Source organism: Urocitellus parryii, chromosome 4, assembly GCF_045843805.1.
Source record: "Urocitellus parryii isolate mUroPar1 chromosome 4, mUroPar1.hap1, whole genome shotgun sequence".
Taxonomy (NCBI): domain Eukaryota; kingdom Metazoa; phylum Chordata; class Mammalia; order Rodentia; family Sciuridae; genus Urocitellus; species Urocitellus parryii.
Window position 1 is genome coordinate 62688605 of NC_135534.1, and position 24127 is coordinate 62712731.

The following is a 24127-nucleotide window of genomic DNA, read 5'->3' on the forward strand; positions in this document are numbered from 1 at the left end:
TGTGGTCCCCTACCCCGCCCCCCAATTTCCCTAACAAAGCTCTGGGGCCCATCCACAGATGCTGGGAGCCTCCATCTATAAACCTCCATTTTGGAGCCTTAGGAGACTCTAGGCCCAAAAACATTCTGCCATAGACTTATTCCCTCCATCCTGGAACCCATCTTGTACCTCAGTTACTATCAAACAAAGAATGAACCTCAAGAGTAGAAAGGTTAGCCCAGGTTATTGGCAAAAGAAAAAAAAATTTATTTTCATTTGAAATAAAATGTACAACCAGAAGAGCTCAGGATCTGGGGTAATAGGGAGTTATACACCAGGGAGCCCGTGTTGTGGTAGGGAACTGTGCCTCTTGATCCCTCTACCCCATATCTTTGCAAGGAGGAAGGGTATATAGGCTAGTGATTTCAGAAGGGAAGAGAAACACATGCTGTGCTGGTGCTTTTTCTGGAACAGGTCATCCTTCAGGTATAGACCACTTCCATCAGATGATGTCAGAACCACACTGGCAGAGCCATTGGAGATCACACACTGCCACCTCCTCACATCATACACATGGACACACTGAGGCTCAGATAGGTAAGGATACACACCTTAGGGCCCACACCAGACTAAAGAAGTGAAGTCAGGACTAAAACACTTGGGCAAACCCAGCAGGGGACTACAGCCACAGGCCTAAATGTGCATGGAAGATTATCAGATACTAGTCAAGTGAATGACCTGGAGAGAAATGGCTATGGTTTTGAAGCTGCAGCCACTGCTCAGCAGTCCCTAACCTCTGTGAGAGGTGGCTAGGTAAAAGCCAAAAATTGGATGGTGGTCATAAACCTCAGAACTTTTTTTAGCACCAAGTGGTGGAGCTCTCCTTCCAGCTCAGCTTCTTGGGGCCTGTCAGTTTAGATTGACGTTACTTGAAGGCCCCTGTGGCTGTGTGAGGGTTGAGGAGGAGAAGCCAGCGATGCTTGGGTCAGCCTTGTCCTATGCCCTTCTGCCCTTCTTCCCTCTCCCCCATTTCAGAAGGACCCAGGAGGACACGGGTATGGGGAAGGCAAGAGTGGTTTCTTGTTTCTAGGCAGTGGGCTACTTTCTCCCAGCAGCAGAGGTGTTAGAATCGCTTTTCCTCCGGTTGAGAGGTTATGAGCAGCTCTTTGTTCCCGAAGTCCCACCAGGCTGTCATGTGGAATGCCATGTTGGTTAGAACGACAGTGTACTCCAGGATGGCAAAGATGGTGTATACTGTTGTAAGGACACAAGAAATAGGGCCTGGTGAACCTCCTGTTACTTCCTTTTAGGGGCCTCTTAAATCACCAACCCACTACAGAGAAATAATAGTAGTCAGCCAGTACCCAAGACTATTGCCCACTCTCAAAAAACATCACAACTGCCCCAAAGTCTCTTATGACCATCTATGGATCCTAGCCTGGCCTCACCTCCAGCCTCACAATACATGTTGTGTCGAAAGTAGACAGCCAGTGCCGAGAAGAAGGAGACGAAGTTGATGATGAAGAGCCGCTGTTTCCAGCTGTAGGACTTGCGATCCTAGGGGGTGGGCTGTCTGATCACTCTGCAGCTTATTGGGTATATGTGGGTAGCTTCCCCTCTTAGCCCCAGCTCCTAAGGGCTGGGCCTTCCCTCCCTTGGTTCCCACAGTGGTCATAGAAGGGGGCAGAGGCATGGGCAGCAGGAATGACAAGTATGTTCACATCCCTGATGAGCCCAAGGAGCGGTAGTATGCCCTGCCCCTTCCATTTCAGAGGGATGGAGTATAAAAGTTACATGGAGTCACCCACCAACCCAACATTCCTCAGGTACTTTGTGTGGCAAAGAATGGCATGTGTATGGGTGGGTGGAATCTAAGACTGCAGTACCCTGACATTGTCCCTAAGCCACTAGAGCCTGTCTGCTACTTACTCATTTTACCCCCATTTGGAGTCTCCATTTCTTCTATTCTAATCTCCTTTACTACCCAAACATAATCCTAGATTCTGAAATATAAGCCACTCTTAACTTGTTTCCATGCCTCAGCCCCAAACCCAGTACCCCTCTGTCAGGGTTTCTAGAACTCCAGTTCCCACCCCATCATTACCAGCATCCTGAGGACAGATGTTCTTGATTTTCTTCCGGGCCCCAATAGGGTAGACCGTACCTCCTGACTTACTGTGTGCTTCTTGGTCAGCCGCCAGAGAATGCAGGTGAGGAGCATGTGACCGAGGGAAGCAGCGATGAACACAATGAAAGCATTTTCGTGGACGGCTGGAGGGAGAGAGGAGGATGGGGAGCACACACAGCCAGCAGCGCCCTCACCCTTCCACAGGAAGGTTTGTATGTGAGAAGGGGTGGGCTCTGTCCCTTTCCCAAACCCTCTTCCACCCCTCCACCGTGGGAGCACCCACTGAAGTCCTCAGAGGAGGAGACATAGGTGAGCACTAGTAGTGCGAGGTTCTCCACAACGTTGAGGCCAAAGTTGAGGCGGCAGAGCAGGCGGTAGCCAGGACACGGGGAGGCACAGCTGAGGTAGTGGTTCCAGTAGGCGAAGGCCGCCAAGAAGCGGGGTGCTGAGTGTAGGCCAATGCAGAAGCGCCACACATAGCGCTGGGGCACCTCTCCGCCGATGGCTGAGCTCACCGAGGGTAGATAATTGGGCACCTAGAAAGTTGTGACTGGTCCGGGCATGTCCTCTACCGGTCCTGCCCACCCAGTCTATCACAGTCACCACGGGCTCTGCTCCAGCCCCTTCCCTTCCAGGAAGTCTTCTTTTAAGTGCTCCCAGAGCTCTCCCAAGAGACCTTCCCTTCCAGGTCATGGGCCCAGGGTGCTGGGTTTTCATTCCCCAGCCAGACTGAGATTTGTGCAAGGGCAGGGCAGGCATATTCTATCTCCCCACAAACTGGAACCTGCACATTTGGACAGGTATGTAGATGGGTTCAAATGCTCCTATTCCCATAGCTTAGAGCTGTGTCTCAGAAAAGACCCCAGGAATCCAGGACTCTAGAATTAGTCCTGAGGACAGAGATGTCACAGACTCTCTGACCTTCCTTAGAACAGTACTACCTAGCTGAGCTGTTGATCTCACTGCTTCCAGTTCCACTCATTCTTCAGGGTAAATGTGCCCAGGTGGTAGAGGGTGCTGTGAGATCCTGAGGGAGCTAGGTGAGAAGGGTACCTCTATACTGATCATGTTTAAGAAAGTGAATGCTTCTAACCTGATATAGTCTGAGAAAATGACCCTGTTCTTGTGCATCTCCCTATCCATCTTTCTCAATACCTGGAACTCCTTCCTTAAGGAAATGCAACCTCATTGTTGGCTGAGAAAAGGGGAGGCTTCAAGGACTGGTATTGCTTGTATGAGCAGTGAAACAGTATGGGACAAGTGAACAGTACTTGAGATGGAAACAGGAGTGGGAGAAGGATCTCTTAATACTTTCTGGCCTACAGCAATGCTTTGCAAACATAGTAAGTACAACTCATTGGGAAGACATGTGAAAATACAGGTTTTTGAAACCTGAGCACCTGCATTTTTAAACGTTTCCAAGACTGGAAGGTACCAGTTCATTGCCCACACTTTTCATGGCACTTTTGTTGTTGTTGTTTGGTTTGGTTTGGTTTGGTACCAGGGATTGAACCCAGGGGTATTTAACCACTGAGCCATATCCCCAGCCATTTTTAAATTATTTATTTATCTATCTATCTATCTATCTATCTATTTATTTATTTATTTTGTGAGAGGGTGTCACTAAGTAGCTGAGGCTGACCTCGAACTTGCAATCCTTCTGCCTTGGCCTCCCAAATTGTTGGGATTACAGGCATGCACTACCACACCCAGCTTCCATGACATTTTTAGACTCTCAACAAGAGCCAGGACAGTGTCAGAAATCCAGTGACCCAGCAAGGGAATGACCCTCTTGAAGGAACAAGTCTTCAGAGATGGAGCTCTGAAAAACTATTCCTTTCCTCTAGTGGAATGGATCTACAGACTATTGGGAAGGTAGGCAAAATTAGAGACAGCTCACAGGGGAGGGGTGGGCCTGAGGAAGGGTTCAAGTCAGGGACTTCACGGCCTCCACAAAAAATGTGTGGAGGAAGCTAAGTATAGCACTGTCAAGTTCAGCTCTGTCACAGGAAGCTTAGTACAGAGTTCTCCAAGAGGAGACACTGCTCTCAAGGCCATGGCTTAAGTAATCAGTGCAGAGGCAGCAGGAGGCTTTGGAACTTCATAAAGATGGGTCTGTATCCAAGCTTATCTGGGGGAACTTCAGCAAGGCACTTCACCTCTCTGAGTTCCAATTTCTTCATTGGTAACCGGGGTATAACACCACTAACCTGCAGAGTGATTATGAATTCTAAATGTAAGGTATGCAAAGCATCTGCAGTGTCTGGCACATAGTGGGTACAGGCTTTTCACTGAAAAGACTGGCCACTGTGAGTCAAGTGGCCAGTCAGCATAGGAAGGCCTGTTTATGGGTTGAGAGGCAGGACACCAGATACAGTGAGACCTCCAAGTCTCCTTTTTTTTTTTTTTTTTTTTGTGTGTGTGTGTGTGTGTGAGTGGTGCTGGGGATTGAACCCAAGGCCTTGTACATGTGGAACAAGCACTCAACTAACTGAACTATATCCCCAGGCCCTCCTGACTTGATTTTTGAGCCTCTCCATTACCCTCAGTTCGGTTAATGAGTGTTGCCTCTTCTTCCTGGAATATTTATTCTGAAGACTGCTCCCTAATCTCAGCTACTTTAAGAGGAATAGGACCAGTACCTAAGCCTGACTGGAAGAGCTCAAAGCACTCAAAAGTGATGAGTCCTTTCTGATGCTGGGAACAAGTACTGGGTAGAGATGATGGAGAATTGGGGGGAGACCTTGGGGAGAAGTGAAAAGTTAGAGCCTTGTGACTGTGTTCTGTTTCCACAAAATCCTCTCAGATTAGGATGAGATCCTAAGAGCAGGGATTGTCTCTTCCATATAGGCACTCACACACAGGGGCACATGCATGCATACACACATATGCACAAACAAAATCAAGTATGTATATATATACCCCACCTCCATCCCCATTCCCAGCACATAAATTGCCCACTCACCAACTGTGCCAGCAATAAGCAACAGCAAGATCTATCAGAGACCAGATACACAGCTCACTCCAAAACTCTCCATGAGCTCAGAGCTAAAAGTACTGAGAAATGGGTAGAAAACTCCTTTCTTTCTTTCTTTTTCTTTTATTTTTATTTTTTTGGCAGTACTGGGGATTGAACCCAGGGCCTTGTGCATGGAAGGTAAGCATTCTACCAACTGAGCTATATTCCTAGCCCCTAATAGAAAACCCCTTTATAACAGGACAGGAGATCAGAAACTCACAAAGTGGGGTTTCTAAGAATTCCCCAGGTTTTTACCATTAGAGATCCATTTCTTTGGTCCCAGATTAAAAGTCCTCCCCAAATTATAAATGACTTTTTCTACCTGCCTTGCTGCCTCCTCATCCCTTGCCAACTAAACAAAAATTTTAATTCCTGTCAATCCTATTTCCTTTTCCTCTCTGGACTCCATCCTCTCTCCTTTCTAACCTCATTGTCTCCATCTTAGTTCTGGTCTCCAATAGTATGAGTCACTACACTAGCATCCCTATTCTTGTATCTACCCTTAAATCTGTTCTCCACTCAGGAGCTGAGATGATCTTCTAAAGGACAAATCTAATCATATCCCTTTTCCTGCTTAAAATCTTTCCAAAGCTCCCCATTGCCCTCTGGATAAAATCCAAAGCTGTCAGCCTGGCATTCACAAAGATCCTTCTTCACATCCCCCTATCTCCCACAAACAATGCCCCCTCCTATAGAAAGTCAGTCTTTCCCAATATCCAAGCTGGGTTAGGTGCTTCCTCTGATCCCTGAAAACCTTCATTCCCTTTTATTGCAAGAATCCCAACTCACTATATTTCAACTGTGCCCAAGGACTGTCTCTTGCAGGAATGAGATGCTGAGAGCAAGTCCATTTTCAGCTCCATGTCCCTGACATAGAACTTCTACCCCTGGTCCCTCAGGAAAGATCTAGTGAACTGATCTGGAAAGCAAGAAGTCCATCCAGATTTCCAGCTAGCAGAGCCCTGAGTGTACCCCACAGGCTGTGGGGCTAGGGCTGCTGGTGGAGAAACAAAGCTTGAGGATCCTAGAGTAGGGCTAAGCCACCTGTTACTTTTGGCTCTGGGCCTCACTGCACCTTCTCATTACTGGCTTCCTTTGTAGTCTGGTCTTTTTTGAGCTACCTCTCCCTCTCGTGATCTCTCCTGGCCAATCCTCCAACCCCTTCACTTCTCTCCTATATCAACCTCCCCGACCCCAACTCCATTTAAACATTCTTTCTTTCTTTCTTTTTTTTTTTCCTTTTTGTTTGTACTGGGGATTGAACTTGAACTCAGGGGCACTTAACCACATCCCCAGCCCTTTTTTTTAAGTTAGAGACAGAATCTTGCTAAATTGCTTAGGACCTTGCTAAGTTGCTGAGGCAGGCTTTGAACTTGTGATCCTCCTGTCTTAGCCTCCTGAGCCACTGGGATTATAGGTATGTGCCACCACGTCCAGCTCCTTTGGACTTTGTATAATCCTCTTCCAATTCCAATTCTTGGAGGACTGTGACTCTATAGACACTATGAGTCTCTACTGACAAATTCTCTATCCCTCTCTGACCCTCTAGTTCTCTCCTACTCTCCAATCCTGCCTCACCACCATCTCTTACCCTGGCCCTGACCCAGGTGCTAAGGAGCCTGGCACTCACCCCACAGTCAGTGGCCACTGTGTACTCAAAGTGGAACACCAGGGACCAGATGATGCAGAAGAAGAAGCCAAACGCAGGGAAAGTGATGACCCACCAGACCATGGCTGTGAAGCGGAGCCGGAACACAGTCCCATCAGGGTCCAAGGGCTGGGAGGCCGCAGAGAACATCCTGTAGGAAGTGGCCCAAGAAGGGCAAGGGACACAACTTGGGGCCTGGTGAAATATCTGGGCTTGGGAAAGGGGGGCCTTTTCCAGAGCTGGTTCCTCAGAGTATAGGGAAAAGCCAGAGCAGAAATGGTAGAAAGGACACAAGGGGGAAAAGGAAGACTGCCAAGGAACAGTGGGAGATGGGACAGGAGCAACTCTTGGGAATCCGCTGGTACACTGAGAATCTAGGTTCACCTCTTGAAGAACCTGGGCAATAGAAACTTCCAGGGGACAGGACCTGGGAGTTCTGATGACTCACCTCACTCTCACAATCCTCACAGTCACTAAGGAGAAGGATCAGAAGTAGAAAGGTTATTATTCCCATCCCACAGAAGGGAAGACTGAGGTCCAGAACTATACAGGATCAAACACTAGGACTAAGATCTCTTGCCACTGGACAGCTTAAGGCTCTACATCAAGACTTCCTTCAAGCCAAGTAACCTGGACAAAAGACCCTTGTCTTGAACTGGTAAAGCCCTCCCACTCACCCAGTCTGACCACATTCCTCCTCCTCACCCAAGTTCAACTAGGAACAATGGGAGTGTCCTAGAACCTATTTTAGTGGGGCCATAGGCTACCAGACCTCCCACCCCCAGGCTCTGAATGAGCCAAGCCTCAGGCCATCAGCACCCTGAACTCAGAATATCAGGGTTCTTGTGAAGGTTCAAACTCCCATCTCCCCATCTAAGAAGACCACGTCACCCAACCCAAAGATGGGGGAATCTAAGGGTCATAGAAACTTTCTCCACTCAGCATCAGCCTGCTGTGCTGAGCCAGACCCAGGAAGATTCTGTCCAGGTCAGACAAAAACCCAGAGAGCTGGGCTTTCCCTCTCCCTATCCCTCCCTGCACCTGCTAATGCCCCACCACCATGACCCCTCAAGCTGGCTCCCTTCTGAGGCAGACAGAGATGGCTTTGTAAAAAGCCTAAGATCAGATCTCCCCTGGGGACTTATTAAAGTCCCCTTCATTAAAGAGACCCCAGTCTACTAGTCCAGCTCATCAGGGATGGGGTAGGGGTGGGGGCTCACTAAGCAACACTCACACTGGGTGCTGAAGAATCCGGAGCTTGAATCCGGAGCTTGAGTTGAGGGCTCTAGCCAGACTGAGACTGCTCTAAGACAGGAGGGTCCCACCCCTAGCTCCTCAGGGCCTGTCCTCCCGCCCACAGAGCCCAGTTCTCCACGCCTGCCCAGGCACACAGCCTTCCCAGGATCAACAAGGCCACATCATAAATCCCGGAACACTCTGCATCGGTTAAGAAGTGATAGTGGCTGAGGTCAGCCCACTGCAGCTTCTTTGCCTGGGTGGGGGTGGGGACGTCTCTGAGGGTTGTAACCAGGGATGCATGCAGGTTTCTAGAAAAGAGAAAAAACAGAATGGAATCTGGCCCTTTTTGACTGGAGCAAAACCAAGTATGTATGTTATGCCCCATTAGAGAACTGGCTAATCTGTGATAATAATAATAGAATCACAGGATTCAAAAGAATCTAGACAGATCTGAATATGAGACATCAGTGTCCTGCCTATACCTATGGGGAAACAGCTAATGGCAACTCAGGCTGCATCAACAGATATCTAACAGCCAGTAATAGGAATGAATAGTCTTACTTTCACCTATACTACCCAGGCTACCTGAAGTCCCATGCCCAGATCAAGGCCCAACACAGAGAAAATAGTTACCAGGTCAAATCCAAGGATATGTTCAGGGTGGGGAGAAGCCTAGAGGCCACATCCTGTGTGTGTTGCCTGAAGAAACTATAGTTATGCTATCTAAAAAGACCTCCTAAGGAGCCAGGATTATAGCACACTCCAATAATTCCAGCGACTCAGGAAGGTGAGGCAGAAGTTCAAAACTAGTCTTAGCAACTTTGTGAGACCCTGTCTTAAATTTTTAAAAAATTTAAAAAAGGGCTGGGGATGTAGCTCAGTAATAGAGTGCCCCTGAGTTCAATTACCAGCACCTAGCACCACACACATACACGACACAGCCCCACTGTTGTCTTCTCGATCTCTGCAGGTTGACTTAAAGCCAAAATAAGAGAGTAGTTCCATGGCTATCAAAGCAGAGCCAGGGGGGCTGAGGATGTGGCTCAAGCGGTAGCACGCTCGCCTGGCATGCGTGCAGCCCGGGTTCGATCCTCAGCACCACATACAAACAAAGATGTTGTGTCCGCCGAGAACTCAAAAATAATTTTTTTTTTTAAAGAGAGAGTGAGGAGAGAGAATTTTAACATTTTATTTCTTAGTTTTCGGCAGACACAACATCTTTGTTGGTATGTGGTGCTGAGGATCGAACCCGGGCCGCGTGCATGCTAGACGGGCACGCTACCGCTTGAGCCACATCCCCAGCCCCTAAAAAATAAATATTAAAAAAAAAAAAAATTTCTCTCCCCTCCCCCACTCTCTCTCAAAAAAAAAAAAAAGCAGAGCCAGGGTCAGGGCAGAGACTTACAGAAAGGAAAAAAGAAAAAAAAAATCCTACGCTCACTGTAAGAAAGAGATTGTTGCCAGGTGCAGTGGCACATACTTGTAATCCCAGCAGCTAGGGAGGCTGAAGCAGGAGAATCATTAGTTCAACGCCAGCCTCAGTAACTTAGTGATGCACTAAGCAATTCAGTGAGACCCTATCTCTAATAAAATATAAAAAAGGGCTGGGATGTGGCTCAGTGGTCAAGTGCCCTTGGGTTCAATCCCTGGTACCAAAAAAAAAAAAGAGACAGAGAGAGGAGAGAGAGAGATTGTTACCTTCTAAGCCGCCTTAGGAAAGGTTACCTGAAAATGAAGGAAGCCCCATCACAGGGCATGTGCAAGCAGAGGAAAAGTTGTTAATTATAGATGTGTTGTGCTAGGTTGCTTTCTTCACTTCTTGGTTTGGCCATTCCTGGGATATTCTACTTTTGGGGGTGGGGGAAGTATTGAGGAATTGAACCCAAGGGAGTTTTAACAATGAGCTACATTCCCAGCCATTTTCATTTCTTTATTTTATTTTTCTTATTTTTATTTATTTATTTTTGGAACTGGGGATTTAACTCAGGGGCACTTGATCACTGAGCCACATTCCCCAAGCCCATTTTGTATTTTATTTAGAGACAAGGACTCATTGATTTGCTTAGAACCTTGCTTTTGCTGAGGCTGGCTTTGAACTGGTGATCCTCCTAACTCAGACTCCTGAGCTGCTGGAATTACAGGCATGTGCCACCATGCTTGGCTCCTGGAATATTCCAGATGGGAAATCCAAAGCATATATGAAAAGTGGGATCCAACAGGCCTACTACTGCTCCAGATGACCAGGTAACCTTCAGCAACTACCTATGCCTTAATTTCCCAACAGGTATGCCAAGAGTAGGTAATAGGTATACAAAGTATGCTGAGGTTATCTATCCTATTAGCCCTCAGGGCCAGCCACAAGTGTCAGTGCAAACAGCCTACTCAGTTTAATGCTATATGCTGTATAAATATTATATATATTTTTTCAGACTATGACTGCTTTATACCATGTCTTCCTTTTCCTGTGACATTAGGTTGGGGGGGTCCTATCCATTTATTCAATAAATACATTCTGACTCAGATGCATTATCTACCCTCAAGGAGATCCTGGTCTGGTGTGGAAGATAGACACAAATATATAAGTATATGAAAGATAACACAGGGAACTGTAAGCACCCAGGGAAGGGAGTGATAAATTTGTCCCAAAGGGAAGGCTTTCTGGAGGAGAAGACATCTTGGTAGAGTTCTGCTGGATGAACTAGAGTTGGCCAGAGTAATGGGAACACTGATGCATTATCTGAAACAAGCACTAAGTCAGAAAAGAGTAATCCTCTCCCTCAGATCACCTGGTCACTCACTTTCCTTCCTGTCCTAATTCCTTCTGATAGCTCCTAGCATCAGGTCTCATCAGACTAAGTGCCTATACTCAAAGACTCATGTCTATCCACTGACTAATCTGAGGGAAAACTTCATGTCATATGAACAAAAGAAATGGGTTCCATCCCAAACTCCTAACCAGATCTCTCTGCTACTTCTTCCTCTTTCTCTGAAGCAGATGCTCTTTATAGGTCCACAACTTCCTATAAAGGAAGTTAGCTGGGGGCCTTCAAAACTCTCTCAGAAGCTAGCCCAAGAGTCCATATTCAGGCCCTGGTTCTTCACCTAGAGTCCCAAGGCTAACTTCATCTCCTGCCCGCCTTCCTCTTTAACAATCTCTTCTTTCTCATTCTCCTGACCCTCACCTTTCACATTCCCCAAACTGCTTTCTCATCTTTGCAATATCTAGAGCTCTACACTAGCCCTGGAAAGGAGTAGGACAGGAATCATCAACCTCACTATTTAATTTTTTAGTACTGGAGATTGAACTTGGGGGTGCTTTACCACCAAGCTACATCCCCAGTCCTTTTTATTTTGAGACAGGGTCTCACCAAGTTGCTGAGGCTGGCCTTAAACTTTCAAGCCTCCCACCTCATTCTCTCAAGTCATTGGGATTACAGTTATGGGCCACTGTACCTGGCTCAACCTCACTTTAGACATGGGTAACTGAAGCTCTGGGTCTCAGTGGATGAATTAAGAACATAGCAGCGGTTAATGCAAGTCTCACCCTATTTATTCTGATATCCTACAGAGAAAGAACTCTCCTATCTTCATGGCCCAGACACCCCATATTCCCATCCAGAGGGTAGATGACAATTGCTCATGAGACTCACCCCAGAACATATAATACATGCACTAATTGGGTTTTCATATAGACAGGCACTGATAAGAGTTTCTTTTACATATATACCCAACTCAAAGCCATTATATATAATTATATCACTCACACACACACACATACATATACAGAATCACATTCTCAAAAAGACAGGCACAAGCCCACAGTGCCACTATGAGACCCAAAATGCCTTCTAGCCCAGTCCTGTTCTGTTTACATTCCAGAAAGTACTGGGGCTCCTGAATGTGTCTTCTTTGAAGTAATGATTGAGTTGTGGGGTTGGGGGCTGCACAATTTCAGTGGCCCCAGTCCCTAGAACTTTCATGGAAGGTGGAGGGAGTCTAATCCTTGAGACCTCAATTTTCAGGTAACCCCCCCACGAGAAGTCCATTATATCTGATGGACCCTACTGGAAAGCTGGTTAGTCCTGTCAAAATAAAATCAGGATCCAAAATAGATCAAGATGGGCCTGAATATGAGGTATGAGTGCCCCCGAAGCCCTACCCCACAGTGTGTGGCCGTTGTCTCCTTGAAGTGGAAGAGCAGGGACCAGAGGATGCAGAAGAGGAAGGCGATAAATGGACAGCAGACCGTAACCAGGACCACCAGGGTGAAGCGGAGCCGAACCAGGATCCCATCCCGATCCAGTGGCAGTGGGACCTGGTACATCTTGTCAGACCTGGGGATGGAGTGGTGTGCTGTCAGGGCCCCATACAGCAGGCTGGGACTCAGTGAAGTCAGCCCTTGTGTTCAGGTGGGGAGTCTGAGAATAATGTTTCCTAAATTTGGACAGCTTCCGCCACGGATAAGGAAGACTGACTCAGAATCCCAAGACAACACTCAAACTCAATTTCAGAGGAAAGACAATGAACACAATCTAGAGTAGGATGAAGCTTGAACAGATTGGGAGACCTTCTCCTCACTCCTCTGCCTGGCTTCTAGGACTACAGAAGCTAGTTTATCTAGTCGCTTGTTTCTACAACCAACCAGTGGACAAAATAGCCCATCTCCTCCCGCAAGCCTTTGAGCCTAAGGCCAAGTCTCCAGGCTTCACTCACTGGCTCAGAGCCCTCCTGCACCCTCAGTCCCTTCTGTGTGCAGGCAAAGCAGTTCACAGCATTAGGGCCTCCATGGAAGCTGAAAGAACCTCAAACTCCTGTTTGTCCCTGCCTATTGCCTCACGTGCTCTGAGGGTGAAAGGCTTTGCAGAATCAGGCCTGGCATTAGTCTAGGCTTGCTGTTTGCAGGAAAGAGTTGCTTGGTCAGCTTCTGGAGGCTTCTCAGTCCACCCTCTCCCTGAGACTACAGGAGAGCTCTAGAGGACTTGATTTTTCCCTCAAACAAGGGTATCTAAGGTCAAGAACCATAATAGCTAAAAAGAACACCAACAACACCATCAGTTAATAGCAGGGAAAATTAAGGCAGGTATCTACTCAAGGTTGTGTAGAAAGTAGATGGAGAGCCAGCAGTAGGGAGGTGCAGAGCCCTTGAAAAGTTTACACATGGCAACTCTGCCTCTTCTTTACCCCTTCCTCTCTGGGTCAGAGCTCTGGGCAGAAAATTCAGATTAAGACTGGAATGAGGGCGGGAAAAGAAGGAAGAAATAGAAAAACCAAATCCTACAGAGTTTAGCCAATCAGCCCAGTTCCCACTGTAGTGATAGAGAAAATAAGATGCAGAGGGAGAAAGGCCCTTCTTCAAAGCTGGGCCTGAGCAAAACTATCTCTGGAATTTAGGCTTCTTGATGCCAAATTAGGGCTGGTTCCAGATACATAAAAAAAAAAAAAAAAAAAAAAAAAAAAAAAAAAAAAACCTGCCCTTCTGGTCTCAAAGGCCTTGCCAAATCAAGTCCTAACTCTCCCTGGCCCCTCCCACAGAAAGAACTTTGACTTGTTTAGGTTGGCATCCTGGCATTCCAGAACAATCCAGGTGGATAAGCTTCTGTATTCTCATCTACCTTCCCTTTATGCCAGGCCCAATCAGGCTTCCTGTCCCAATTTCTCAAGTTTCTTTTTCCCTTGGGTGGTAGGGAGGTGGTCAGGGATCTCCCCAAGGAGTTTAAAGTGGCTCAGGTACCTTCCCAAATCCAACACATTCCCTGGATCATCTCTACACGCCCTGGAAGTCCCTCAGGGCCCTAGTTGGAAAGCACCCCACCCAGTCCAAACCTAGACTCTACAGTTGCAGTATACCTATTCCATCCTCCCAACATCCCTCTTCAAAGCCTGTAGCTCCAGGTCCCTTAGGAACCCCTGGGTTGATGAGGTTGTTTCAAGGGACAGTTTCCAAAACAAAAAACACAAAACAAAAAAGGATAGTCTGTTCCAGTTTGTCTTGGAGGTATGTTTGTCCTCTTTCTTAACTGTGTGATCTTGGGCAAGTCAACTAGCCACTCTGGGCCTGTTTCCACAATTGTGCAAGGAGGAGATCAGACGGTTTAGATTACTTTTAAGGGCTCTCCAATTTAGTCACACTGCTCTTCCACACCTCTGGACAGGGAGCTTACTACCTATAGTTTTGCCCCCCCCAGACAGCTTTAACTTCCTCACACATACTACTTAGTAGAAAACTGCTTGCTTAACAGTATTCCTACCTCACATCCAAAGTTCCTAGAGATTTTTTCAGCAGACACTCCCATCACATTTAATGGCTGCCTATAAGCACCCTGTTCAGCACTTAATAATATACATTGTTTCTTTCAGTTCTCACTATAATTCCATGAAGTGGCACTATAGGCTGTGTTTCCATTTTACATAAGAGGAAAAGAGTTTAAGATGGTTAAAAACACTTACTCAAAGTCACAGGCTAATAACTGGCAGAGCTGAGATTCGAAACTAGTCTATGGGGTTCCAAGGCTACCCCACGCCTCCATCCGCAGCACCTGGGAGGAATCCTGACCAGGAGGCCCTGCAGAGTAAAGAAGGGAGAGCTTAATCCCTGCACACCGCGCTCCACGCTGGGGAGGGGAAGGAAGGAGGTCAGTTCAGGTCGTCCGGACAGAAGCAGTTCCTGGGATACGGCGAGTGTGCGGGGAAGAAGACAGGCACCAGGACCCGAGAGATTCGGCCCGCTCCTGAGGCGGCTGGACCGCGTGGCCTAACTTCCCAAATGGGGCTGTCCCGCGGGCGGGCATAGCCATCCCTATACTTACCCAAGCACTAGTGACAAAGAGGCCGCACCAGCGCAGTCCGGGAACTTGGGGGTTCCCGGAGGGAGGCCCCGACGGGCCGGGGGCTAGCAGCTGGGGGCCTGCCGGAGCAGCAAGGGCGCAGGGCGGAGCCGGTGAGCGCGGGGCGGAACTTAGGGAGGAAACTGCGCCCGCACGGATTGTGGGCTCCTCCCGGCTTCTAGGGACCCAGACCCCTGGCTCTTCCCCCTTAATCTGGCGTCCCCACAAACCATGTCCCTCCAGCCCTGATCGGCCCCAGTAATTCTGCTTTAATGTTGTTGTTTTATTTTGTTGGTACCGGGGATTGACCCCAGGGGCACTTAAACGACTGAGCCACATCCCCAGCCCTTTTTATTTTATTTATTTATTTTTTTTATTTTGAGACATGGTCTCGCTAAATTGTTGAGGCTGGCTTTGAACTTGCGATCCTCCTGCCTCAGTTTCCCCAGTTTCTGGAATTACAGGCACGCGCCCGGCGCCACTAATTCTGGCAGCGTGAGGGCAGTCAGACATCTAGGAGTGAAGTGCTGGATAAGTTACTTTGTCACCTTACCTCTCGGCCGCGTCCCCATCACCTGTTGAAAGAACATAAAATTAATCGAACAGGACCCCGATTTCTGTCATTCCCTGACCCCAGTTTCTCCTGTCTTCCACCCACATCCTAAATGAATTATCCCGTCTCGCCCTTCTGAAATATTAAGGCTGATTTGCCCCAGCTTCGGCGCCCCTCCTCCAAACCTTGCTCCTCTGAGCTGGTTGGGGCATTTCATTCTGGGGAAGAGCACCTTGCAGGCTCTGAGACCCTGTGAGGCTCACCCCGAAAATTCTGGGCCAGTGATGTTCCCACATTTGAACAGGAGAGGGCGCTCTGTCTTGACTAACAAAAGCATAGGGAGAGAGGATCTGCCCAAGCCTTGGGTCTTCCCACAAAGAGGGTTGATCCCAGAAATCAGCTCCCAGGTTCCTTCCCCAAGCTGGTCCCTGGCTCCCTTTGCAAAGACCATTCTATTCCACAAGAACCGAGAATGAGGGAACAAAAACAGTGCGTGGAGAATTTTGAACTAGACAAGGTTAACATCACACCTTTCCCATTTAAATCCTCAAAGCAATAATTAACACATTCTGAGCACCCACTATATCCCACTCACTTTTCTACATGTTATGTGTTATTTAATCTTCATAAAAATCCTGTGAAGTAGACACTATTAACATCTCCATTTTCCAATGGAAAACAGAAGGTACCTTACCTACTCATCTAGTAAATATCAGAACCAGGATCCTGGCACCTGAGGTCATTCCCTCAATCACTATATACTGCTGGTCCCATAAGATAATTGCCACTTTGCAGAATGGGAGACAGGCTCAAATTTATCAACTTGCCAGAACTCTTTTTCATGCATTTAGTCTTATTCATTCATGCCAGGCCCTCTCTGTGGTAGACACTTGTAGGGCACCCACAGACGTATCTTAGACTCACTCATTGAGACTTCAAACCTGGAGGGAAGGTATCTTGTTCTAAAATAAGACTTTAAATTCTCCCTACCCTGTTCTTTTTTTTAAAAAAAAATATTTTTTAGTTGTACACAATATCTTTATTTTGTTTATTTTTATGTGGTGCTGAGGATTGAACCCAGGGCCTCACATATGCTAGGCACTGAGCCACAATCCCAGCCCACTACCCTGTACTTAAGAGTTAGGGCCAAGAGAAAAATTATTACTAAAACTCTACTTAAAAGAACCACTTCCATCTGATTTCAACAAATAGATTTTGGTTTTCTGTCTTAGAACTTTGTGTCATCCTCCTTGCCTTCCTTCACTCTGTATATGCCTGCTTCTGGCCCATCTGCCTGAACCTTGTTGACATTCTCTAATCTTGCCTTTAATTCTCAGGTGACCTGGACAATGTGGGCCCTTTTAGCCCTGAGCCTTAGTTTCTCCATTGTAAAATTGTTTTAGGACTATCTACTTCATACAATTGTAGTGAGAATCAGAGCAATGTGCCAGGCATGTGGAAGGCACCAAATGCATGGTGGTTATTACAACCAGATGTGTGAGCTGCAGTTTGAACTCATCCTGGTTGAGCCTTCTCTGAATGATCTGACCTTGGCTGTCACTGATTCACTCTGAATATATTTCTTCTCCTGTCAGTTTAAAAGGAAGAATGGGTTCTTCCTATGTGCCAGGGACTTTATGTCCACTCTTTCATTTGATCTTCAATAAATCTGGTGAGGTAAATTTAATGAAATACATTTTATAGCTAAAGAAGTTGAACGACCACTTAAGCTTCTACTCTTGCCCTTATTCAGTGGGCATTCAGTGTTTGCTGAACTGGCCTTTGTCCATTGTCCAAGTAGCTGCTGCTGCGCTTGAGGGTTCCTGGAGTCTCTTGCCCTCCTGGTGAGGTTTGTCTGGAGTCTGTTTTAGTCACAATCACTGTACCACTCTCCCTTCCACACATACAGACTACACACTCCCAAGGAGACCAAATGTTCACAATGATGTTCCACCTCTAGTAGCAAGGTGGAAGTGTAGATGTGGGGGGCAGATGAGAGGATCAGAATATGGAAGTAGTTGTCAAGGAAAGCTTCCTATAGGGGATCTCCTTCACTGGTCTCCTTGTCTTCATGTCTATCATCCTCCCCATTACAGCTAGACGAGGTCTTCTTACAATACAGATCTGACCATATTCCCCCCTTGTTACAAATAAATTATTTAGCAACTCTGTATAGCTTTTGCCTTTGTGTGTGTGTGTGTGTGTGTGTGGTGCTGGGGATTTAACCTAGGGCCTTGTGCATGCGAAGCAAGCACTATACCAACTGAGCTATATCCCCAGCCCCAACTCGGTATAGCTTTTAGGATAAGAGCAAATTCTTCAGTGTGGTATTTAACGTTCTTCATGAACTGGCCATCCAATGTTTCAAGCACAGATTTTATATTCTAGTTATACTTCACTCTCCCATGAAATTTTACTCAACTTTCTTTGTATCTCCCCCCACCACCCCAACCTCAAACCCCAAACCTCATGATCTTCCCACAGCATTAGGTGCCTTTTACCAAACTTTATTAGGGCTCTGACCACAAAGTAGCAAAATAATTTGTTTTTGTCCCTTTCCCGACTTTTCTGGGAACTCATTTAAAGATGGAAACCCCACCCATTTCATACATTCCTTGCATAGCTATATAGTAGGAACTCAGAAAATATTTAATTTAATTGAAGTGTTTCATTTTTCTTTCTTTTTCCTGATCTGGGGATTGAACCTATGGATGTTTTACCACTGACCCACATCTCAGCCCTTTTTTCTTTTTGAGACAGGATCTATACTAAGTTGTAGAGGCTGGCCTTGAACTTAGTTACGGATGGACACAATACCTTTATTTCATTCATTTTATTTATTCATGTGGTGTTGAGAATTAAACCTGGGGACTGGGGATGTGGCTCAAGCGGTAGCGCGCTCGCCTGGCATGCGCGGGTTCAATTCTCAGCACCACATACAAACAAAGATGTTGTATCCGCTGAAAACTAAAAAATAAATATTAAAAATTATCTCTCTTAAAAAAAAAAAAAAAGAGAGAGAATTAAACCTGGTGCTCCACACATGTGAGGCAAGCACTCTACCACTGAGCCACAACTCCAGTCTGGCCTTGAACTTTTGATTCTCCTCTCTTAGCCCCCAGAGTAGCTGATATTACAGGTATGCACCACCACACCCAGTTGAAGTGCGCTTTGAAGGATGGGCAGTATTTACATGGATCAAGCAAAGATTTAAGAACCACAGGAAGGCATTTGAAGAACAACTTCTAGGAATGGGGCACAAAGTGAGGAGCAAGGCTAAGGACAGTGAAGAGGCAGAGATGCAGACAGTGCTAAAAAGACATCCAACTTCAGGCCACAATGTGCCTCACCTCCTTGGAAGCCTTAAGAAAATCAGTCTCTTCCTGGGTTGAGGATTTGTTACTCTTCATTCTTCTCAGAGATCTTTTAAATGACCAAGACGTCTTCTTTGGATGGCTTTAAACTATCCATCCAAGACTCACCTATCTACTTCCAGAACCCTGATTCAGTTACTGAATTTTCATTGTTCTATAGAACTTTCTTTGTTCCCTCTTTCACTTCCAGTTTGTATTCCTGGATATGCTACATTCTTTCCTGGCCCTTTTGCTTCCTCAGTTTATGTGGCCTAGAATGTTCTTATTTTTCCCTTCTGAGAGAACTCTACCCATCCTATAAAGGGTATTGATTAGCACGAAAATATTTTCACTGTTGTTTTTTTTTTAGTCATTTATCCCTCTGTCTTCTTGAGTTCTTTTGGATTATTCCATTTTTTCCGGGTATTATTATTTTAGTGATCTCCCTAGAAATTACCATATGCATTCTTTTTTTCTTCATTTTTGTTATTATGGTTCTTGTTGTTTTGGTACCAGGGACTGAATTCAGGGGCACTTAACCACTTAGCTGCATCCCCAGCCATTATTTATATTTTATTTAGAGATAGGGTCTCACTAAGTTGCTTAGGGCCTTGCTAAATTGCTGAGGCTGGCTTTGAACTCCCAATCCTCCTGCCTGAGCCTCCTAAAACACTGGGATTACAGGCATGCACCACCATGGCATGTTTACCACATGCATTCTTCTTTTTTTTTTTTTTTTTTTTTGTGCTGGTCATTGAACCCAGGGCCTTGTGCATGCAAGGCAAGCACTCTACCAACTGAACTATACCCCTAGCCCATCTCATGCATTCTTAACATCATTAGGGAAATGCATATCAAAACCACAATGAGCTGGGCCTGGTGGGGCACCCCTGTAATCCCAGAGGCTGGAGAGACTGAAGCAGGAGGAGCCACAAGTTCAAAGCCATATTCACCAACTCAGCAAGGCCCTAAGCAACTTAACAAGATCCAGTCTACTACTACACATCCTTAGGTTGATTATAATAAGGGGAAAAAAAAAAAGGAAAATAAGTGTTGGCAAGGATGTGGAGAAACTAGACCCCTCATATATAGCTAATTGGAAATGTTAAATGGTGCAGCCAATTTGGAAAACAGTTGGTGGTTCCTAGAAAGTTAAACATAAAGTTACCATATGACTCTGCAATCCCACTCCTAGGAATATACCCTGAAGAACTGAAAAAAGGTACTTAAACAGGAAACTATACACATCTTTATAGCAGGACTATTCACAATATCCAAAAGATGGAATTACCCCAAACATTCACCAACAAATGAATGAATAAACAAAATATAGTATGTCCACACCATGGGATATTATTCATCCATGAAAAGGAATGAAGTACTAGTAGGTATATGTTACAACCAGATGAATTTGAAAACATGCTAAGAAGCCACACACAAAAGGTCACACATTGCATGATTCCATTTATATTAAATATTCAGAGTAATTGAATCCATTGAGACAAGGTACATATTTGATGGTTATACATTGGAGAAAGAAGGGAACAGGGAGATACAGCTTAGTGAGAAAAAGGGTTTAGCTTTACAATGATGAAATGTTATACATTACATAGAGATGGTAGCTGCATAAATATTGTGAATGTATTAAATTAAATGCTACTGGAATTGTTCACTTTTTTCTTTTTTTGGCAGTGCTGGGGACTGAACCCAGGGCCTCAACAAAACTAGGGAAGTACTCTACCATTGAGTTACATTCCCAGCCAAAAGTATATTTATTTATTTATTGGTGTGGTGCTTGGGAATGCTAGTCAAGTGCTCTACCACAAGCTGCATCCCCAGCCCTTCATTTTTATTTTTTAAATTTATCTTTATTTATTTATTTATTTTGCAGTACTGAGGATCAAACCCAGGGATACTCTACCATAGAGTGACATCCCCAGTGGTCCTCCTTTACCCTTCCAGCCCTTTTTATTTTTGACAGGGTTTCCCAGTCTGACCTCAAATCAATCCTCCTGCCTCAGCCCCCTGAATAGCTGGAATTCCAATGGGGAATTGGAATTCACCCTGCCCAGCTCCTTTACTTTCATAGTGCATATTTTTTATGTTATTTTAACTTTACCTTCAATAAATATTTTACAAAAACTAAAAAAGCGATTTTAAGAATCAACATGTAAAATTCAGAAATAAAGCATTTGGGGCTAGGGATGTAGCTCAAGCAGTAGCGCGCTGGCCTGGCATGCGTGCGGTCCGGGTTCGATCCTCGGCACCACATACAAAAACAAAGATGTTGTGTCCGCCGAAAAAACTAAAAAATAAATATTAAAAAAAAATTCTCTCTCTCTCTCTCTCTCTCTCACACTCTCTCTTTAAAAAAAAAAAAAGAAAGAAAGCATTTGACCCATGTGGGAAAAAATGAACCACAAATTACTAGCAATTCCATTCCTAGGGATAGATGCAAGAGAATTGAACACATATGACTACAAAAAAAATTGTACACAATGTTTAAAGCAACATTATTCATAATAGCTAAAAATAGAAACAACCCAAATGTCCAATAACTGTTTTTTGGGTAGGGGGGATTGAATTCAGGGACACTTGGCCACTGAGCCACATCTCCAGTCCTATTTTGTATTTTATTTAGAGACAGGGTCTCACTGAGTTGCTTAGCGCCTTGCTTTTGCTGAGGCTGGCTTTGAACTCAGGATCCTCCTGCTTCAGCCTCCTGTGCCTCTGGGATTACAGGCATGTGCCACAGTGCCCGGACATTAACTGTTTTAATGGAAGAACAAAATGTGGCACAAGCCTGTAATCCCATTGGCTTAACAGGTTGAAGCAGAAGGATCCCAAATTCAAGGCCAGACTCATCAACTTAATGAAGCCTTAAGCAAATTAGTGAAACCCTGTCTCAAAAGGGCTGGGGATGTAGCTTAGCAATAAAGCACCACTGGGCTCAATCCCCAGTACCAAAAAAAAAAAAAAAAAAAAAGTCAAAGGTATGTACTCAAGATTTCTAAAACTCCAATTATATGCTATTTATCAACCTCACCCTTTCTTATCAAGTTCAGGGAAAGAGAAAGGGAGTCAACATTTACTGAGTGTTTACCATGAGCCAAACATGCTCAGTTTTTTTACAAATCCCATCATTTCATCTGACCTTCACAATTAACTTATAAAATATGAAGTATTGTATCCAGTTCATGGAAAAGAAAACTAGGGCACAGAACCATTAAATAGTTTGTGCAAGCTCTACAAACTAGCAGAACTAGGATTTTAACTTAGCTCTGTTTGACTCCAGCTCTGCTGCTCTGTCCAAAGCACCACATAAGAAATCTGAAAAAAATAGAACAAAAAAATAAAAAATGAATTTTAAAAAGGCATGAGGCCCGGAGTTTAATTACTGGCACTGCCAAAAAATAAAAAATAAATAAAAGAAAAAGAAGTCTGGAACCATCACCCTTCCAGACTGAGTAGCTGGAATTCTAAGGGGACACCACCCTGTCTAGCTCCTTTACTTTTATAGTGCTTAATTTTATATATCCTAGCAACTGGGGAGGCTGAGGCAGGAGGATTACAAGTTTGAGACCAGCCTCAGCAACTTAGGGACACTCTAACCAATTTAGTGAGATCCTGTCTAACTAAAATATAAGAAAGGTCTGAGGATGTGGCTTAGTGGTTAAGTGCCTCTGGGGTCAATCATCCGATAACCAGAAAAAAAAAAAAGTAACCCTTATTGAGGGCTTATCATGCACCAGGTATCATGCTAAGGGCTTTACCCATATTATCTTGCTTAATTCTCACAATAACCCTGTGATGCAAGCAAAATTGTTATTCCCATTTTACAGAAAAGGAATCAGGATCAGGAGGTTAGGAAATTTTCCCAAGTTCATACAACTAATACATGGCTTGACCCAGATTAAAACCCAAGGTTCTGAGACTCCAAACTTCACCAGTCTCTATTAGTTTCCCCTACTAAGGAAACCAATTCACTCATTCATTCACCAAAAAATCTATAGTACACCTTCTGTGTGCATGGCCTTAGGCACCAGACAAAAACTAGAGTTGAAGCTTAAATAGAGTTGGGTTTGAGGATTAAAGGACAAGAAATCAAAGTTTCAGGACAGCAGAGATGAAGCTACTGTGACTATCCAGTAAGTGCTAATGACTTTTTTTTTTTAACATTTGTTTTTAGTTGTAGGTGGACACAATACATTTATTTTATTTTATTTATTTATATGTGGTGCTGAGGATCAAACCCAGGGCTTCGCACATTCTAGCTGTGAGCACTCTACTGCTGAGCCATAAGCCCAGCACTAATGACTTTTCTAATGTAGAGCAAAAGTAAATAAAGATGAAAGGAAAGCAGGGGTGTTTGGACAAAGGAGTTGGGAGGTGGCTGCAAATAGAAGTTTAAACTAGCCTTACTATTTGGCCATCCACACATTAACTTTTTTCTTCCTTCAAACATCTACTGAACATCTACAAAGTATCCTGTTTCTTCTTATTCCATCTTTACAACCACTTCACTTTTCAACAAATAATTTCTAATTCCTTGCTACTACTGAAAACTCCCAGGAATTAATCTAAGTTTTTGGCAAATCGTTTTTTAATTTTGTATTGATATTTCAGGAGGTGGTGGAGAGGCAGTGTGCATACACTTTGCTTTTTTTAGCATAGCTCCTGCTGTTCTATGTGAGACCCTCAGCCCTGGAGAGGTCTAGTTTCTAAGAACATACCCACCCCTCGATCTGGTAATATCAGGTGCCTACTTTAGGCTAGGTCCCAGGAGGAAAGGGACACCAAGAGGATGAACATGCAGCTCTTGCAGGGTGCAGTTGGCAACACCTGTAATCCCAGTGGCTCAGGAGGCTGAGACAGGAGGATCACAAGTTCAAGGACAACTTTAGCAATTTAGCGAAGGCCTAAGCAACTTAGTGAGACCCTGCTTCAATATTAAAAGGGGCTGAGAATGCAGCCAGTGGTAAAGCACCCCTGGGTTCAATACCAGGTTAAATCCCTAACACCAAAAAAGAAGAAAATGCAGCTATGATCTACGGAGAGGTGAGGGTTAGGGATTGACATAAAATACGGGAAAATAATAAGTACACAAAAAGGGACAAGGGACTACAAAGGCCTGCCCAAGAATTAGCCCAACAAGCTGCAAGGAGTTAGCACGCATATGTCAGAGGAGCTGGGAACATTGAACCAGGCCTTTAAGAATAAGTAGGAGTTATCAAAATGTAGCTGGAAAGGACATTCCAAGAATCGTCTATTTTTATCAGGCCCTACAGTGAACTATTACTATGGGGCATCTCTAATGCTCAGGTCTATCTTAGGAATTCAGAGGGAAATGAGTATGCTGCACTGGCATGGGTCAGGACAGAAAC

The 24127-nt window shown here is 45.1% G+C and overlaps 1 protein-coding gene across 5 annotated transcripts; it reads right to left on the reverse strand.

Annotated features, from left to right (window-relative positions):
* Positions 1-454: 454 nt before the first annotated feature.
* Pgap2 (post-GPI attachment to proteins 2) lies at positions 455-16293 on the reverse strand. Of its 5 annotated transcripts, XM_026401046.2 has the most exons (8): positions 15391-16293; positions 14461-14575; positions 12173-12347; positions 6757-6969; positions 2391-2643; positions 2144-2250; positions 1428-1536; positions 455-1233 (listed from the first exon to the last, which is right to left on the reverse strand). In XM_026401046.2, exons 3-8 carry the CDS (start codon positions 12335-12337, stop codon positions 1103-1105), a joined length of 978 nt encoding a protein of 325 aa, XP_026256831.1. In that variant the 5' UTR covers positions 12338-12347; positions 14461-14575; positions 15391-16293; the 3' UTR covers positions 455-1102. The 5 variants fall into 5 exon arrangements, with proteins under 5 accessions (XP_026256831.1, XP_077652980.1, XP_077652979.1 ...); XM_077796854.1 differs by lacking the exons at positions 6757-6969; positions 15391-16293 and adding an exon at positions 14820-14926 and having other exon boundaries at positions 2156-2250; XM_077796853.1 differs by lacking the exons at positions 6757-6969; positions 15391-16293 and adding an exon at positions 14820-14926.
* Between the last annotated feature and the right edge of the window lie 7834 nt (positions 16294-24127).